The following is a 19054-nucleotide window of genomic DNA, read 5'->3' as shown; positions in this document are numbered from 1 at the left end:
GTTATAGGATAGTTGTGGAATAGTTATAGGATAGTTGTGGAATAGTTATGGAATAGTTGTGGAATAGTTGTGGAATAGTTATGGAATAGTTATAGGATAGTTGTGGAATAGTTGTGGAATAGTTATGGAATAGTTATAGGATAGTTGTGGAATAGTTGTGGGATAGTTATGGAATAGTTATGGGATAGTTGTGGAATAGTTATGGAATAGTTATGGGATAGTTGTGGAATAGTTATGGGATAGTTGTGGAATAGTTATGGAATAGTTATGGAATAGTTGTGGAATAGTTATGGGATAGTTGTGGAATAGTTATGGGATAGTTATAGGATAGTTATGGAATAGTTGTGGAATAGTTGTGGAATAGTTATGGGATAGTTATAGGATAGTTGTGGAATAGTTGTGGGATAGTTATGGAATAGTTGTGGAATAGTTGTGGAATAGTTATGGAATAGTTGTGGGATAGTTATGGGATAGTTGTGGAATAGTTGTGGGATAGCTATGGAATAGTTATGGGATAGTTGTGGAATAGTTATGGAATAATTATGGGATAGTTGTGGAATAGTTATGGAATAGTTATGGAATAGTTGTGGAATAGTTGTGGGATAGTTATGGAATAGTTATAGGATAGTTGTGGAATAGTTATGGGATAGTTATGGAACAGTTATAGGATAGTTGTGGAATAGTTGTGGGATAGTTATGGGATAGTTGTGGAATAGTTATGGAATAGTTATAGGATAGTTGTGGAATAGTTGTGGGATAGTTATGGAATAGTTGTGGAATAGTTATGGAATAGTTATAGGATAGTTGTGGAATAGTTGTGGAATAGTTATGGAATAGTTATAGGATAGTTGTGGAATAGTTATAGGATAGTTGTGGAATAGTTGTGGAATAGTTATGGAATAGTTGTGGAATAGTTATGGAATAGTTATAGGATAGTTGTGGAATAGTTGTGGAATAGTTATGGAATAGTTATAGGATAGTTGTGGAATAGTTGTGGGATAGTTATGGAATAGTTATGGGATAGTTGTGGAATAGTTATGGAATAGTTATGGGATAGTTGTGGAATAGTTATGGGATAGTTGTGGAATAGTTATGGAATAGTTATGGAATAGTTGTGGAATAGTTATGGGATAGTTGTGGAATAGTTATGGGATAGTTATAGGATAGTTATGGAATAGTTGTGGAATAGTTGTGGAATAGTTATGGGATAGTTATGGAATAGTTGTGGAATAGTTGCCTAAGAATTTGCCTAAGTAACCTATCCTGATCCTCTCTAAATCAGTCTCTGAACTATATAAATCACCACAATATCTTTTGAAGCTTCATTAATCTGACGACTTTGGTAATTCTCATCCCGTACAGCTGAAGTAAAGAACTTTACAGGCATTCCTAGCCGGCCGTGCTAACAGGCAGTTTGGTTTTGGGTCAATTCAAAGAATGTTTGTTTAGCAAATAACAAAAATCCTTTTCTGCTTTCCAAGTTATCAAATGATGCAGTGCTGTTCTAATTGATTTAAGTTCAATTAGGGTTGCATCTGAATTTGTCGCATAGTAGGCTTCCTCTAATTGGTTTATTTTCTTTTCAATATCAAGCTGCTTTGCTACGCTTTAATCTTTTGGCTTGTTTATGAACCATTCATACCACTCATATGAGTCTTATAAGTGCCCACACAATTCTTGGGTCAGCTCCATCCTTGTCATTAAATTCTAAAATCTGTTTGAATTCCAAAAATAATAATTTCTCATCCATAAGCATTCTCCAAGAGATTTAACGCTCATCAGGTTAAATGGACATAAATACAGGAGCAATATGGTCTATATCTACATATTCAACTAAATGAGTAAGACATCTAGAAACAAACATGAAATGAATGCAGGATGTTGACAGATGAGCCTGAGAGTGAAATGTATATTGCTTTGAAAGTGGTTGTAATGTCTCAATCAATTGTCTGAGAGGTAAGCATGTCTATCATTGGGCGTAATGTGCAGTTAAAGTCACCCCCTGTTATCATATTGGTGCAGTCAATGTCAACACATTCCCACGATACTTTCTGTGCTTCTCATCATTTAAATGTGTTTCATGTAGAAAGAATATTTGAATCTCATCTTTTTTAAGACAGATTTCTTCTTTACCACATTATTAGAGCCCCAGATATTCCATGTACTTATTATAGTCATTGACAAGTTGATAACTTAAGCCATTAGACATAAAGTGGCACAGTCTGTAACTCCAAGTGTAGAATGAGCTCTATCGAACATCAAGCAAGAACAGAACCAAAAGCTCAGAATCACAAACCTAAATACAGAGAAAAAGAGCATTAAAGAACATCTAACCTTGCCTAGTTGTGCCTTTACTTTGTAAAGAGTACAGCTGTACTGTATTCCCCTTACTGGACTACAACCATGAGAAAAGCAGTGTATGTTCAATTATGTAACATTAAAATAAAATAGGAAAAACCACAAGAAGCAAAGGTGCTTGTTTCACATCATCCTGGATTCAGCAGTCACACCTGAAACAGTCCCAGTCTACCTGACCTCGAGGCCAGAGGCAGTTTACTGATGCAGTCACTCATTTCTTCCATGTTTGAGAAAGAGGACCTTATCCCAGCTTCTCTCAGTAACGCCTTCCTGTTCCTCACAACCTCTGTGGAGAAATCCTGATAGAAGGACACATTTCCACCCTTGATATTTATTGTGCCTCTGTTTCTTGCTGCATATATATGCTGCAGCCTCACCAGGACGGCTCTCGAGCCTCCTTCAGGCCCCGTGCGGTGGGCTCTCTCAGTCTGGATTTGGTCCTTTTGGTCTTCTTCAGGACGTCTGGTATCCACTTTTCATGGAAATTGAATGATGTTTTACCCTCCACGTTGCATCATTGCTCATTGTCTTGGCTAGCATGAGCAGCATTAGCATTGCCTTTACTTCCCTTCTTATGTCCATCTTTCCTCTTGTTTGATCCAGGGTGCACGAAAAAGTTGTCTTCTGACATCACAGGTATAATGTGCACCTGAGGCAGCTTTTCACTAGTAGGAAAAGTGTAAAAAAAATAAATTTACAGCAATCAAGAGAGGAGGCGAAATCTCTACATCTGCTCAGGTCAGCGCATCACGTGATCCAAGTGTTAGCGAGCGTATCTAATGTAGCTAGCAGGTCGCTAGCAGACATTTTTTAAGTGTGTAATGTACTATCAGTACATTTATTTTATAACACTGGGTAAAATGTTAGAAGATGAAATACTTATTCATTGGTTTAATCCCATGACGACAGCTTGGCTGCCTCTGTGCTCAGTGATAAAGAATACGCTCATTTATGAACAGTAAATAATGGCGGATATTTGAGAAGTTTACTGCAAATCCAAGGTATTAAAATAAAACAGTCTGGATCACAGCACAGCTGGTACAATCAGTATTATCAGCACAATATGTTATATATTTTTATTTTATATATATATTTATATTTTATATTATATATTACATTTTTCTTCTATTGTAATTTCTTCTTTTTATATTATTTAGGACCTCTCTTGTTTGTGTATATTTCTGACTGCTACACATCATAACAACACACAGTCAAATTCATCATTTGTAATCTGATTACCTACTTGGCAGTAAAGCTGATTCTGATCTGCTGGTCCAATCACATGACGGTCTGCTGACATCTTTATCTTAACGTTCCCACAACATTACAAATTACATGTTATAAACATTATTTATAAGACCAAGAGGAAAGGTTATAATTGCATCTGATTCAGAACCAAACTCAGTGAAGTCCTGAACTGAATGCAAACGTCAAACTGCAGCTGCAGTGTTTCAGCTGATGGTGGTTCTGCTACTGGTGCTGCAGTAGTTTCAAACTGGGAGGAAAGTCTGGACTTTATCCTTCAGATATCTACTAATATAGATCTAATACTATTTATTAATTTATGCTGCTCCCTTTGCTCTTTTTTTCTTATGTGTATTATTAATCTGTTATTCATGTAAAGCTCCTACATCAGAGCTGCAGGATTTTATTCTGCATCCGGTCCAGCAGGTGGCGCGATTCCACCCGCCACTGAACACACGAAGAAGAAGTGAGTTAGCAGCAGCAGAAGAAGAGCTGCAGCGTTTCTCTGTTTGTTTCAAACTTCATCAAACTTCATCAAACTTCAATAAAACACCGGACAGTGAAGATTTCCTCCGAGAAGCCCGCGGACCTTCGGCCGGACTCGGTGAGTGTACCGGCGGGTCCGGGTCTGCGGACAGTCGGTGTAGCTCTGCAGGTTAGCAGCTCAGCTAACAGGCTAACTGTGATTTACACCGCTTTTCAGTTTAATAGACTTTATTTGCATGATGTTGTGGGTCAAACATGTTGCGAAAGCAAAACATCACAAATAAACAATAGAATATAAATAGTTAATAATACAATAAAATAAAACAAAAGAGAAAAAAGAAAAGAAAAAAGTATCTTACATAGAAACATGTCTTACTTTGTGACATGCAGTAACATACACACACACATATATGTATAAATATATATATATATATATACACACATACATATATCAGTGGCGGCTGGTTTGGGGAGGACAGGAGGAAAACCAACATGCAATCTTACGACAAACTGCATCAAACTATATCATTGTCATCAATTTTATGTGCTAATAAAACAATTTGCTTCCAAAAACAAAAACCCCTGAGTGGTGTAAAGGCTGCTTCTTTAAAGACATTTACACATATTGTTTCTAAACAAAGAAGAGCTCATTTTAGCCATGAACTGGTTCAGATGTGTGATTTTACCAACAAAGCGAAATTCAAATTTATACTATTGTTCTATTGTGACAAAAGATTTATGTTCTCATCAAAAACAGACAAGATATCACATGATTTACACGTGTTTCCTGTATTTTCTTAGTATACAGAAATATATAAAGTAACACAAAGCTTATAATGTGATACAGGAACAGATCAGTGCTGAACACTAAAAACATTCACAGATCTAAAAGTGTAGGTTCACATCAGCAAGAATTAATGCACGTATCAAATACATGACTTGCACACTCTGATCTATGTGCACGACATACAAAATATAGTCTACAAAGCTGACATGTTAACACTTGTTATTCTAGTTACTTTAAGCTTATTACTCAATATACGACTCAGCTTAAAAACAAACTACAGAAACTGTCAGAAGCAGCAGCCAGACCTCCTACACTCATTCACTAATCACACAACATCAACAGGTGACTGAACAACCTCTCAATTAAAAACAGGATAAATTCCAAATGAATGAATGAGTCCAGACATCTCACTGTAACTTCAACAAGCAAACTACCCACAACACATTACATATATATATATATATATATATATATATATATATATATATATATATATATATCTCTGCTGCATTCTTGTTAAGGAGATAAATGCACACAGCAGCCACACAGAGACATTTAACCATCAGAGATGAAATTAGCGACCAAAGAGACAGAGAGAGAGAAGCTGTATCTGACGTCTTCTTTCTATCATAGAGATGAAGTATTCATGTCATAACGTCCATTTGTGGCTGTTGGTCATCTTGTTTGTTAGTTAACAGAACTTTGTGGCTGCTAGTTAACCAGTCTGATATCATTAGCAACAATGACAAACAAGCTAACTCTCCTGGTTGTTTCTCCAGTTGCTTCTCTCACCAGCCTCCCTGGCGGTGTCCTGCTACTGCTGCGCTGCACAGTCCAGATCATTTCTCCCGTTAGCTTAACAACAGTCCTTAACAGTCCTTCCATAGATGTATAAAGAGTCCTTCAGGCTGCTACAACAAGCTAACTGTTGGCCAATGCAAGCTCCATAAAAGAAGTGAAATGTAATTATATTATATTATATTATTAAATTATATATATCTTACCGCTCAAGAATTGAGGATGAAATCTGGAAACTATCATTGGACCAACGCGATCTCAATATTGCATTCTGGTTGTTGATTGGTTAGGGAGGACGTCCTCCCTTGGAGCGTCATTTTATGTGTCTCGGCCAATCACAGATTAGCATGAAAAAGGACAGCAGGAGCCCGTCCTCCTCTTCTGGACCGCCGCTGCCCCCCACCACCAATTCACACAGACTGCCTTTTCTCCTCCTGCCCTGCAGGTGTCGCTGTTGAAGCATTTTAAACAGAATTTCAATAATGGATTTTTTCCAAAAAAGAAAGAATAAATATATAATACTGAGATTTGGTAATGATTTATTTCAACCAAATATTCTTTTTTAAATATTTTGATCTCCCTCTTGCCTCAAAAAATAGGAGGATCAACCTCCTTTGCCTCTATGGACCAGCCTCCACTGGTATATATATATATATGTATGTATATATATATGTAAATCTTCTCTAATTTATTTGTATTTAACTTGTGAGAAAATGAATTTCTTTTTGTTCTTTCTGGCTTTTCTCTCTCATGGCGACTCTGTATCTACTTTGTTTTTATAGGATGTTTTATTTGGGTTAAATATTGGTCTAATTGTAATGATCTGTCCATTGAATTATAGCATTTATTGATTGTTGTTCTGTGTGTGTGTGTGTTAGACGTCAACCAATAATGGTTTTTTTAAGGCTGATATAATAGAAATAGTTTGTAAAAGCCAATCAATTGGCTGATATGCCTCTGTATCAAAAGACAACGTGTCATACGTCACTGAGTTTTAAGATTTTGCAGACTGGGGATCTTGCAGCGTCACTGTTTACAGACGACAACTAGATTCAGATTAGATTTTGAGATTATTTCCCATCCTGATCCTGGTCAAATTCACAAGAAGAAAAACTGGAGCAGAAACAGAAACGGTGGTTTGTTCTGGAAAACCAGCCAAAAACAACAACAGAGAAACAACAGACACAACATGCAGATTATTCATGTTATTAACTCATTTTCATTTAACAACTTTTCTTTTTTACAAATAATGTTTTTGATTCGTATTGATTTATAAATGTTCGTGTGATTTATAAAAAGGGGAAGTTAAAGGAAGTCTTATCAGGAGTCTTTAATAAAACCATCATGTTTCATCAGGAAAGTAGTTTAAAAACACACAAAGAGCAACAACTGACTTCAGACTGCTGTGAGCAGCCACCATCAGTAATCAATAAAAACACACATTATTAAACCATTAATCAAACCAATAACTAACAGCAGTCAAACTTATCATAATTTAGCAGTTAGCTGCTGTTTCTGTAGTGGTGACAAAACGTTAAAGATATACATATTAGCAGTTTGAATTAAACTGAAGCTCTCCAGGAAAATATTACACCAAACTCCCTTTAAGAAACATGACGTTAAGAATTCGTTGTGTGTCCGTAGAAACATAGAAACTTAAGATAAAAGGCGTCATTTATTCATTTATTGCACTGACAGTAACGAGCGTAGTTGTTGTTAACTCAAGTAATCTTAGAGTTATCTTCACTCCACAGTGATCTCTCTGTCCTCTCTACTCTGCTCTGTGTGTCAAACACAGACAGCAGAGGAGAGGACAGAGAAACAACGCCACCATAAATGAAACGCAGTAGAGACTCTTCAGTCGCTGTTTAAAACACTGACGGCTGCGTCTGAGTCACTGGTCGCATCAGACTTCCTCATTGACGGTCGTAAAAATTCCATCATCATCGATTATTACGCGTCATTGTAATTTTTATTTTTTAGTGATAATAAGACTTATTCAATAGCTTTTGTTTTCATTGATTCATTTTTAATCATTAATTTACAGAACAAGCTTATATATTCTGCATTTATTTATTTATGGAGAGAAAAGATGAACAGAGACGTCAACGTGCCGTCACTTCTCTTCCCCGCAGTGACAGCGAGCGCTGCTAGAAACATCGTGGCCTTTGCGCCTTAACAGGCGTAATAAACAACGCAACGTTACAACGTTACAACGTTAGACAATTGCAATTAAAATATGAACAAACCACTTACAAGAATTTAAGTGACTTAAACTAAATTGACCTGCTGTAGCCCAGCCGGAGCTCAGACCTTCCTGCTGGTCTGCATGGACTTGCATGGGGAGACTGCTGATCGGCGATCGTCATTAGATTTTGCATCTTTGCCTCGGACAGACGACTTCTCACGGCCGCGGTCTGCTGTGACACTGGAGACGGGAATCACCAGCGAAGTCGGGGAACATTTCTCTCCGGGAAGTGATCAGAGGTTGGGAAGACTCTCTGAACATGGGATTTCCCGATCCTGCTAGCACTCGCTTCACCGGGAAGAAATCCTGCAGCGTGCACTCTTTCTGCACCAGTGGCGCAGCTGCACACCTCCGTGACCCGTAGTGCGTCCAGTCCGTAGCCCTTCAAAACGCCGTCAGCACCCAGATAGCGAGAAGCGTTGCGTACGGTGTCGAGGTCAGCGATGACGCCCAGATGCTCTGTAGGGAATCTGTGTTTGATCGTACCTCTGGTGTGTGTGTGTGTGTGTGTTGATGGTCATACGTGTGTGTGTGTGTTGATGGTCATACGTGTGTGTGTGTGTTGATGGTCATACGTGTGTGTGTGTGTGTTGATGGTCATACGTGTGTGTGTGTGTGTTGATGGTCATACGTGTGTGTGTGTGTGTGTTGATGGTCATACGTGTGTGTGTGTGTGTTGATGGTCATACGTGTGTGTGTGTGTGTTGATGGTCATACGTGTGTGTGTGTGTGTGTTGATGGTCATACGTGTGTGTGTGTGTGTGATGATGGTCATACGTGTGTGTGTGTGTGTGTTGATGGTCATACGTGTGTGTGTGTGTGTTGATGGTCATACGTGTGTGTGTGTGTGTTGATGGTCATACGTGTGTGTGTGTGTTGATGGTCATACGTGTGTGTGTGTGTGTTGATGGTCATACGTGTGTGTGTGTGTGTTGATGGTCATACGTGTGTGTGTGTGTTGATGGTCATACGTGTGTGTGTGTGTGTTGATGGTCATACGTGTGTGTGTGTGTGTGATGATGGTCATACGTGTGTGTGTGTGTGTTGATGGTCATACGTGTGTGTGTGTGTGTGTGTGTGTGTGTGTGTTGATGGTCATACGTGTGTGTGTGTGTTGATGGTCATACGTGTGTGTGTGTGTGTGTTGATGGTCATACGTGTGTGTGTGTGTTGATGGTCAGACGTGTGTGTGTGTGTGTGTGTTGATGGTCATACGTGTGTGTGTGTGTGTGTTGATGGTCATACGTGCGTGTGTGTGTTGATGGTCATACGTGTGTGTGTGTGTTGATGGTCATACGTGTGTGTGTGTTGATGGTCATACGTGTGTGTGTGTGTGTGTGTTGATGGTCATACGTGTGTGTGTGTGTGTGTTGATGGTCATACGTGTGTGTGTGTGTGTGTTGATGGTCATACGTGTGTGTGTGTGTGTTGATGGTCATACGTGTGTGTGTGTGTGTGTTGATGGTCATACGTGTGTGTGTGTGTGTGTTGATGGTCATACGTGTGTGTGTGTGTGTGTTGATGGTCATACGTGTGTGTGTGTGTGTGTGTTGATGGTCATACGTGTGTGTGTGTGTTGATGGTCATACGTGTGTGTGTGTGTTGATGGTCATACGTGTATGTGTGTGTGTTGATGGTCATACGTGTGTGTGTGTGTGTTGATGGTCATACGTGTGTGTGTGTGTGTTGATGGTCATATGTGTGTGTGTGTGTGTTGATGGTCATACGTGTGTGTGTGTGTGTTGATGGTCATACGTGTGTGTGTGTGTTGATGGTCATACGTGTGTGTGTGTGATGATGGTCATACGTGTGTGTGTGTGTTGATGGTCATACGTGTGTGTGTGTGTGTTGATGGTCAGACGTGTGTGTGTGTGTGTGTTGATGGTCATACGTGTGTGTGTGTGTGTTGATGGTCATACGTGTGTGTGTGTGTGTGTTGATGGTCATACGTGTGTGTGTGTGTGTTGATGGTCATACGTGTGTGTGTGTGTGTTGATGGTCATACGTGTGTGTGTGTGTGTGTTGATGGTCATACGTGTGTGTGTGTGTGTTGATGGTCATACGTGTGTGTGTGTGTTGATGGTCATACGTGTGTGTGTGTGTGTTGATGGTCATACGTGTGTGTGTGTGTGTGTTGATGGTTATACGTGTGTGTGTGTGTGTGTTGATGGTCATACGTGTGTGTGTGTGTGTGTTGATGGTCATACGTGTGTGTGTGTGTGTTGATGGTCATACGTGTGTGTGTGTGTGTGTGTTGATGGTCATACGTGTGTGTGTGTTGATGGTCATACGTGTGTGTGTGTGTGTTGATGGTCATACGTGTGTGTGTGTGTGTTGATGGTCATACGTGTGTGTGTGTGTGTTGATGGTCATACGTGTGTGTGTGTGTGTTGATGGTCATACGTGTGTGTGTGTGTGTGTTGATGGTCATACGTGTGTGTGTGTGTTGATGGTCATACGTGTGTGTGTGTGTGTTGATGGTCATACGTGTGTGTGTGTGTGTTGATGGTCATACGTGTGTGTGTGTGTTGATGGTCATACGTGTGTGTGTGTGTGTTGATGGTCATACGTGTGTGTGTGTGTTGATGGTCATACGTGTGTGTGTGTGTGTTGATGGTCATACGTGTGTGTGTGTGTGTGTGTTGATGGTCATACGTGTGTGTGTGTGTGTTGATGGTCATACGTGTGTGTGTGTGTGTGATGATGGTCATACGTGTGTGTGTGTGTGTTGATGGTAATACGTGTGTGTGTGTGTTGATGGTCATACGTGTGTGTGTGTGTTGATGGTCATACGTGTGTGTGTGTGTGTTGATGGTCATACGTGTGTGTGTGTGTTGATGGTCATACGTGTGTGTGTGTGTGTGTTGATGGTCATACGTGTGTGTGTGTGTGTGTTGATGGTCATACGTGTGTGTGTGTGTGTGTGTTGATGGTCATACGTGTGTGTGTGTGTGTGTGTTGATGGTCATACGTGTGTGTGTGTGTTGATGGTCATACGTGTGTGTGTGTGTGTTGATGGTCATACGTGTGTGTGTGTGTGTGTTGATGGTCATACATGTGTGTGTGTGTTGATGGTCATACGTGTGTGTGTGTGTGTTGATGGTCATACGTGTGTGTGTGTGTGTTGATGGTCATACGTGTGTGTGTGTGTGTTGATGGTCATACATGTGTGTGTGTGTTGATGGTCATACGTGTGTGTGTGTGTGTTGATGGTCATACGTGTGTGTGCACAGACTCAGTGAATCACCTGACGACTGCTTCATAAAGGTGTCTGAGTAACAAACTGATCGATCAGATGGATCAGATCAATCTGCAGGTTTCACATCTTTAATGTAAAGAATCTGAAGTTTCAATGTTACTGAAACAAAAGCACTTTAGTTTAACAGCTGATCGAACTGATCAATCAGAAGATCCCACATGACCAGAAAGAAGCTTAAAGTCTGATAAGATCAGTCAGCTGATTCAGATCAATAAGACGATCAGTCAGCTGATTCAGATCAATAAGAGACTCGTCATGAACGAGGCGTTACATGTGATTTGGCGTGACCAGCTGACCCCGCCCATCAGATAAAGCTCACCTGACCGTTAGCTTGGGCCCCGCCCCCTCAGACATACGTCACATGACTGAAGGGAAATCCAGCAGCGGTCGTCGTCCTTCAGTAGGAGGGGCCAGGATGAGGAGGAAGGACACGAGCGAAGGAAACGATGAGACGTTATCGGAGCGCCTCACGCTGCGCTGTGATTGGTCGTCAGAGGCTGATGTGGTCAGTGTGGCGTCTTCAGGTCAGTAACCGTTTGTTTCTGTTTCTGTTCTCAGATTAAAATGTTTCTCTTCAGTCGTCGTGCAGCTCTGCAGCTTCACAGGCGTTACCACGGCAACACGTTACCCACGCTCACTCTGTTCACCAAGGTAACCTGCTGTCTGACCACGAACGAGCTTCATCACCTCACTGTTAGTCAGCTGATGAAGAGGAAGCTTCTTCTTCATCACCTCACTGTTAGTCAGCTGATGAAGAGGAAGCTTCTTCTTCTCTGTCGTCCTTTCAGTTATCAGCAGTAAACGTCACATTTAATATTGTGACTTATTTTAGTGTCGTCATGCCGACGCCTGGAAGTGTGTTCACATTTATGACTGTAAGAACCCCCCCCCCCCCCCCCCCCCCACTGACTGCTCTGTATATCCCCCCCCCCACTGACTGCTCTGTTTACCCCCCCCCCACTGACTGCTCTGTATAACCCCCCCCCACTGACTGCTCTGTTTACCCCCCCCCCACTGACTGCTCTGTGTATCCCCCTCCCCACTGACTGCTCTGTTTACCCCCCCCCCCCCACTGACTGCTCTGTATATCCCCCCCCACTGACTGCTCTGTATATCCCCCCCCCACTGACTGCTCTGTATAACCCCCCCCACTGACTGCTCTGTTTATCCCCCCCCCACTGACTGCTCTGTTTATCCCCCCCCCACTGACTGCTCTGTATACCCCCCCCCCACTGACTGCTCTGTGTATCCCCCTCCCCACTGACTGCTCTGTATAACCCCCCCCACTGACTGCTCTGTGTATCCCCCTCCCCACTGACTGCTCTGTTTACCCCCCCCCACTGACTGCTCTGTATACCCCCCCCCACTGACTGCTCTGTGTATCCCCCTCCCCACTGACTGCTCTGTTTACCCCCCCCCCACTGACTGCTCTGTATATCCCCCCCCACTGACTGCTCTGTATAACCCCCCCCACTGACTGCTCTGTATAACCCCCCCCACTGACTGCTCTGTTTATCCCCCCCCCACTGACTGCTCTGTTTACCCCCCCCCACTGACTGCTCTGTGTATCCCCCTCCCCACTGACTGCTCTGTTTACCCCCCCCCACTGACTGCTCTGTATATCCCCCCCCACTGACTGCTCTGTATAACCCCCCCCACTGACTGCTCTGTATAACCCCCCCCACTGACTGCTCTGTTTATCCCCCCCCCACTGACTGCTCTGTTTACCCCCCCCCACTGACTGCTCTGTATACCCCCCCCACTGACTGCTCTGTGTATCCCCCTCCCCACTGACTGCTCTGTTTACCCCCCCCCACTGACTGCTCTGTATACCCCCCCCACTGACTGCTCTGTATACCCCCCCCCACTGACTGCTCTGTGTATCCCCCTCCCCACTGACTGCTCTGTATAACCCCCCCCACTGACTGCTCTGTATAACCCCCCCCCACTGACTGCTCTGCATATCCCCCCCCACTGACTGCTCTGTATACCCCCCCCACTGACTGCTCTGTATATCCCCCCCCACTGACTGCTCTGTATATCCCCCCCCCCACTGACTGCTCTGTATAACCCCCCCCACTGACTGCTCTGTATATCCCCCCCCCACTGACTGCTCTGTATAACCCCCCCCCACTGACTGCTCTGTATACCCCCCCCCCACTGACTGCTCTGTATATCCCCCCCCACTGACTGCTCTGTATATCCCCCCCCCCCACTGACTGCTCTGTTTATCCCCCCCCCCACTGACTGCTCTGTATATCCCCCCCCACTGACTGCTCTGTATATCCCCCCCCCCCACTGACTGCTCTGTTTACCCCCCCCCCACTGACTGCTCTGTATATCCCCCCCCCACTGACTGCTCTGTATATCCCCCCCCCCACTGACTGCTCTGTATATCCCCCCCCACTGACTGCTCTGTTTACCCCCCCCCCACTGACTGCTCTGTATATCCCCCCCCCACTGACTGCTCTGTTTACCCCCCCCCCCACTGACTGCTCTGTATATCCCCCCCCCACTGACTGCTCTGTTTACCCCCCCCCCCACTGACTGCTCTGTATACCCCCCCACTGACTGCTCTGTATATCCCCCCCCCCACTGACTGCTCTGTTTACCCCCCCCCACTGACTGCTCTGTATATCCCCCCCCCACTGACTGCTCTGTTTACCCCCCCCCACTGACTGCTCTGTATATCCCCCCCCCACTGACTGCTCTGTTTACCCCCCCCCCCACTGACTGCTCTGTATATCCCCCCCCCACTGACTGCTCTGTTTACCCCCCCCCCACTGACTGCTCTGTATATCCCCCCCCCACTGACTGCTCTGTATATCCCCCCCCACTGACTGCTCTGTTTACCCCCCCCCCACTGACTGCTCTGTGTATCCCCCCCCACTGACTGCTCTGTATACCCCCCCACTGACTGCTCTGTTTATCCCCCCCCACTGACTGCAGTTTTATTCCCCCCCCCCCCGTCTTTGTTGTGTCTCAGACTGACCTTCAGTCTGGCGTCTTGTTGAGCGTCTGTAGCTCCTCTCTGATCTATTGATCTATTGATCTATTGATCTGTTATCGTTCGGTGTGATTGGAGGTGAATGAATCTGTTTGGGAGCCGGAAGAGAAACTGAGTGAAGATTCAACTCTTATTTAGATCATAATGTTCTAAATAAATAACAATGTTTAAATTATCGTTGCGTTTATTGTTTCCTGATGAAGTTTATAGAGTCAGAACAGCTGCTAATGCTAACAGCTGCTAATGCTAACAGCTGCTAATGCTAACAGCTCATCACTACTGATGTTTTTATTGTCAGTGATGATGATGATGATGATGATGATGATGATGATGATGATCTGTGGTGTGTTTGCAGGATCCGTGTCCTCTGTGTGATGAAGCTAAAGAAGCTCTGCAGCCGCTCAGACATCGAGTGAGTCATTAAAACTTCTATATACACGAAGTACAAATGACCAGCATAACGACACAACACAACAAAACGGTGTTATCCGACCAGAAACACCCTGCAGATATTATATTATTATTTAATATATATATATAATTATTATAATATATTATTATTATTATTATTATTATATATTTATAGCTCTGCAGCTAATGAGACAGCTAGCTGCCTCCATCAACCACGACACAGTTCACAACAAAACACTCCCGAACACACACAGCTGAAACAACAACAAGCTCCGGAGCGACAGCAGAACATCGTTTACCTTTTATTTTTGCTGTTGGTGTCCAAAGGTCATAATAATCACACATTTCACAACAAAAGCACAGCCTGTTGCTGCTGCAGCTCACTGAGCCTGCCGCTGTTTCATTAACACGGTTGGTGGTTTGTGAGTTCAGGTGGACGAGCTGAGGCAGGACAGGTGATAAACTGAAGTTTTCTGAGTATTCAGTGATATTTTATGTCTCTAGTTTGATAAAATAATCACATGAACACAAACGACTGTCTGTCTGTCTGTCAGTTTGTCTTCCAGCAGGTGGACATCAGCCGTCCGGAGAACAGAAGCTGGTTCGACAGGTACAGATGGGACATACCTGTTTTCCACCTGAACGGACAGTTTGTGATGAAACACCGAGTGGACGTCGCCCTGCTGGACAAACTGCTGCAGGACGCCGAGACACAGAAGACATGACGACGCTCAGTTTACACCTGGATAATAACTAATAATCAATAAATAATGGTCAATAAATCTGTCTCTACTGTGTTTTCTTTTGGCCTTATCAATGAAAATGTTCAAATATTCAAACGGTGTGATGTCACAGCAGGAAGTGAATATAAAACATAAGACATGACAAACAAAGAAGAAAACTCTGATGACAGTTTGTATCAATCAATCAATCAATCAATTTTTATTTATATAGCGTCAATTCACAACAAAAGTCATCTCGGGGCTCTTTCCACATCGAGCAGGTCAAGACCGACAGCGGTGAGGAACCTTTAACTGTGATGTCACTACAGAATGTGGAGGCTTTTTATCAGCTGCTGATTGGTTGAACCCGACGCCGGGTGTCTCAGTTGAGACGGGTCAGTCACCTGATCCTGTGAACTCATCAATATTTCAGCTCCTGCCGGTTCAGTGTCTCTGGCTGTTGGCCAATCACAGCCTTCCTCCACCTTTGTGACCAGGAAGTGCTGTGAGGTAGTGCAGAGTGTGTTGGTTGTCATGGAGACAGTCAGCTGTGCATTGAAGGAGGAAGGTGTGTAGATGGCATCCAGCAGAGTGGTGGACGTTCAGGTCGCTCTGCAGAGAGCAAAGAAGAAGATCTGCAGGCTGCAGCGACACGTCAGCAACACGTAAGAGACGACCAGAGACAGAGAGGGTTAACGTGGTTTTTAGAGTATTTATTATCATTTCAATGAGAGACAACCTGAAAGGGTTCATCTGGTTATAGAGACATTAAGATGACCTCACAGTGATGTCAGAGCTGCAACAACACCTGGTCAACAAGTAAGAAACAACCTGTCTGACTGACTGACTGACTGACTGACTGACTGACTGACTGACTGACTGACTGACTGTCTGTCTGTCTGTCTGTCTGACTGACTGACTGACTGACTGACTGACTGACTGACTGACTGACTGACTGACTGACGGGTTCATGTTGCGTGTTTTGCTCAGCAGAAACCAGCGCAGCCCAACTGTGTGGTGTTATTAGTTTTTGCTGAACATGTTGCCAGTGTTACATGATGTTTGTACATACACTGATTACATTACTTGCTCACTGCCCCCACCGTCGTTTTGCTTTTTTTTTATAGAATTAAAACCCATTTATTTAATTTTCACATATCAGTGCCCACGTTCATCAAATAAAGAAATTCTAATTTGAAAAGTGTTAAGTGTGTTATCAATAATTACTTGGACAACGGACACTACAGTTATAAATTGAAAGTGTCTGCTCCATGAGTCTGCAGCAGCAGCAGAGTGAGATGTCTGTCCTCCCTCCTGCTCTCTGCCGTAAACACACGCAGCTGTTAGCTAGCGGCTGCTCTCTGCCGTAAACACACGCAGCTGTTAGCTAGCGGCTGCTCTCTGCCGTAAACACACGCAGCTGTTAGCTAGCGGCTGCTCTCTGCTGTAAACACACGCAGCTGTAAACACACGCAGCTGTTAGCGAGCAGCTGCTCTCTGCCGTAAACACACGCAGCTGTTAGCGAGCGGCTGCTCTCTGCCGTAAACGCACGCAGCTGTTAGCTAGCGGCTGCTCTCTGCCGTAAACACACGCAGCTGTTAGCTAGCGGCTGCTCTCTGCCGTAAACACACGCAGCTGTTAGCTAGCGGCTGCTCTCTGCCGTAAACACACGCAGCTGTTAGCGAGCGGCTGCTCTCTGCCGTAAACACACGCAGCTGTTAGCGAGCGGCTGCTCTCTGCCGTAAACACACGCAGCTGTTAGCTAGCGGCTGCTCTCTGCCGTAAACACACGCAGCTGTTAGCTAGCGGCTGCTCTCTGCCGTAAACACACGCAGCTGTTAGCGAGCGGCTGCTCTCTGCCGTAAACACACTCAGCTGTAAACACACACAGCTGTTAGCGAGCGGCTGCTCTCTGCCGTAAACACACTCAGCTGTAAACACACACAGCTGTTAGCGAGCGGCTGCTCTCTGCCGTAAACACGCGCAGCTGTTAGCTAGCGGCTGCTCTCTGCCGTAAACACGCGCAGCTGTTAGCTAGCGGCTGCTCTCTGCCGTAAACACGCGCAGCTGTTAGCTAGCGGCTGCTCTCTGCCGTAAACACGCGCAGCTGTTAGCTAGCGGCTGCTCTCTGCCGTAAACACACGCAGCTGTTAGCTAGCGGCTGCTCTCTGCTGTAAACACACGCAGTCTCTCCGGGTGTCTCTGCTGCTCTCTGCCTGCTCAACCTGCTCTCAGTTGCTCCACTTGGCCAAATTTTTTTTCCCGGATGGCAAAGTCATGACCCTCTCTCTCTACTCTGCCTCTGATTGACTAGTACTTGTTGCCTTTGCTGGTTGGGTTGGTTAGGTTTAGGCATGAGGAGTGAAATTTGTTAGGGTAAGAATATCAGGGTAAGCCAATCAGAGGCAGAGTACAGCGAGTCATGAGTTTGCCATCCTGGGAAAAAAAATGTCGCCTCCAGTAGCCGCAGCCTCACCGTCACACTCACTGAGCTATTCCTGAAAGGAGCCTGGTCACTTGTAACACATTTTGGTTTAGGAAACATCTTAAAGTAAGTCCCCGATGCTTAGGTCCGGGGGGGGGGGGGGTGAACTCAGGCCCAGCGGGCTGCTGGGTTTGCACTACACTGGCAGAAACCCTGTTGAGCTGTTGTCATAGCAATAAGTCCTGAAACCTAAACCTGCAGACTTGCTGCATTGACAGTCAGCTGATCAGGACCTGAAACACAAACATGAACTCATGCACAGATACAAAAGTCTCACTGTCTCAGATTTATAATGAAAGAATGTTTTTATAGTGGAATATGCAGGTTATTGATAAATCATGAGGATCTGTTGGTGTAATTATCACAATTACATTTTTATAATGAAGATTTACCTGCACATACGTGATAATATGCAACTAAATTAAAGTTTGTGCGCTAAAAGGAATCAATCCATATTTAGTTTGAGACTGGGGTTGTATTTTGGTGGTAACAGGCAGCCGCGACTGTTCGGTGTTTTCTCACCTGTGTTGGTGATGTCACTCTACTGCTGCTCTTAATCAACAACAGCAAACTAAGTGCTTGCTGTCGACCTGCTGCAATAACAAATTAATGCTTGAAATATATTGTAAAAAAAAAAAAAAAAAAAGTTATTTCAGTTAAACACGCTCCAACTGCAATCAGTACAGGAAACAACCTCGTCATGGCCTCTTTTAGCAAAAGTAGCGTTTCTCATTTTATTCTTGAATTACATCGCGGTGCAAACACTGTTGGTGAGATACACTAGAATTATAACTGAAATAGCATCAAATAAACTGCTTTACTATACAGATATAAACTGACTCCATCTGTCTTTGGCTGCAGATTTGTGGTGACGTGTCTTCAAGTCTGAAGCATCCAGGCTGTTGTTATCATGTTTAACTGTGATGAGCAGTGACATGATTGGTTGAGAGTATTTATTAATCATCACACTGACTGATCTATAATCACCTTCATCCAGCCCTTTGTGCTGCTTCACATACATGAACCAGAATAGGAGGAGGAGACGCTGACACACTGACTGTTACAGACCTGCTGGAGCCAGAACGCCCGGGACGCATCGCTCAACTGCTGCGTCTCGCACGCTCGCAGCGTGTCTGCTGCGGCGCTTCTGCTACTGGCAGCCCTGCTGTCTTTCTCGTGTCTCTAGATGAAGCCACGCAGCAGCCTCGTGCGAGACGTGCGGCCGCTCTAACCTGTAACACGGGCGC

At 43.9% G+C, this 19054-nt stretch overlaps 2 protein-coding genes across 5 annotated transcripts in view; both read left to right on the top strand.

Moving 5' to 3' along the window:
• The first annotated feature begins 4025 nt into the window (after positions 1-4025).
• c15h5orf63 (chromosome 15 C5orf63 homolog) lies at positions 4026-15385 on the top strand. Of its 2 annotated transcripts, XM_044375416.1 has the most exons (4): positions 4026-4207; positions 11740-11832; positions 14544-14600; positions 15154-15385. In XM_044375416.1, the coding sequence occupies exons 2-4, from the start codon at positions 11746-11748 to the stop codon at positions 15322-15324; spliced, it is 315 nt and encodes a 104-aa protein (XP_044231351.1). In that variant the 5' UTR covers positions 4026-4207; positions 11740-11745; the 3' UTR covers positions 15325-15385. The 2 variants fall into 2 exon arrangements, with proteins under 2 accessions (XP_044231351.1, XP_044231352.1); XM_044375417.1 differs by lacking the exons at positions 4026-4207; positions 11740-11832 and adding an exon at positions 11406-11705.
• mipol1 (mirror-image polydactyly 1) overlaps positions 4237-19054 on the top strand; it is an 86735-nt gene continuing 71917 nt past the window's right edge. Inside the window, exon 1 of one of the 3 annotated variants that reach the window (XM_044375413.1) lies at positions 4237-4258. Coding sequence is in view for 2 of the 3 variants with exons in the window: in XM_044375411.1 (XP_044231346.1) it covers positions 15898-15986 (89 nt within the window). In the remaining variant the exon portion in view is untranslated. Of the gene's footprint in view, positions 4259-15683; positions 15987-19054 lie in introns of those variants that run through there. The other 2 variants (XM_044375411.1, XM_044375412.1) reach the window with 2 other exon arrangements.

This window comes from Thunnus albacares, chromosome 15 (genome assembly GCF_914725855.1).
Source record: "Thunnus albacares chromosome 15, fThuAlb1.1, whole genome shotgun sequence".
Taxonomy (NCBI): domain Eukaryota; kingdom Metazoa; phylum Chordata; class Actinopteri; order Scombriformes; family Scombridae; genus Thunnus; species Thunnus albacares.
This window is presented reverse-complemented; position numbering and strand designations above follow the sequence as displayed.